The sequence below is a fragment of the Antrostomus carolinensis genome, unplaced genomic scaffold, assembly GCF_000700745.2.
Source record: "Antrostomus carolinensis isolate BGI_N321 unplaced genomic scaffold, ASM70074v2 scaffold26421, whole genome shotgun sequence".
In the NCBI taxonomy this organism is placed as follows: domain Eukaryota; kingdom Metazoa; phylum Chordata; class Aves; order Caprimulgiformes; family Caprimulgidae; genus Antrostomus; species Antrostomus carolinensis.
Window position 1 is genome coordinate 2211 of NW_010292394.1, and position 206 is coordinate 2416.

General features: G+C 68.0%; 1 protein-coding gene across 1 annotated transcript in view; it reads right to left on the bottom strand.

Moving 5' to 3' along the window:
• Positions 1-206, bottom strand: part of LOC104531916 (sodium-dependent phosphate transport protein 2A-like) — a gene marked incomplete at its 3' end in the record, with an annotated part of 2807 nt that overhangs the window by 1920 nt on the left and 681 nt on the right. Inside the window, 1 exon segment of the mRNA XM_029087215.1 lies at positions 134-202. Within this exon segment, the coding sequence (XP_028943048.1) occupies positions 134-202 (69 nt within the window).

Consider the following 206-nt stretch of genomic DNA (forward strand, 5'->3'; position numbering starts at 1 on the left):
GGAGAGGGGGACACGCGTTACAGCCACATCCTCATGGGGACCCCCTTGCAGAGGGGGGCAGCGTCCGGCCAGAAGTAGAGCTGAGCCCCGCAGGGTGAGGAAGAAGAGGAGGAGGAGGGCTGGGGGCACCTACCTTGGGGGCTGGGGCAGTAGGTGAACTGAGGCCCATGCACCACCCTTCCTCCCCGTACCGGGCAGCGGGGCAG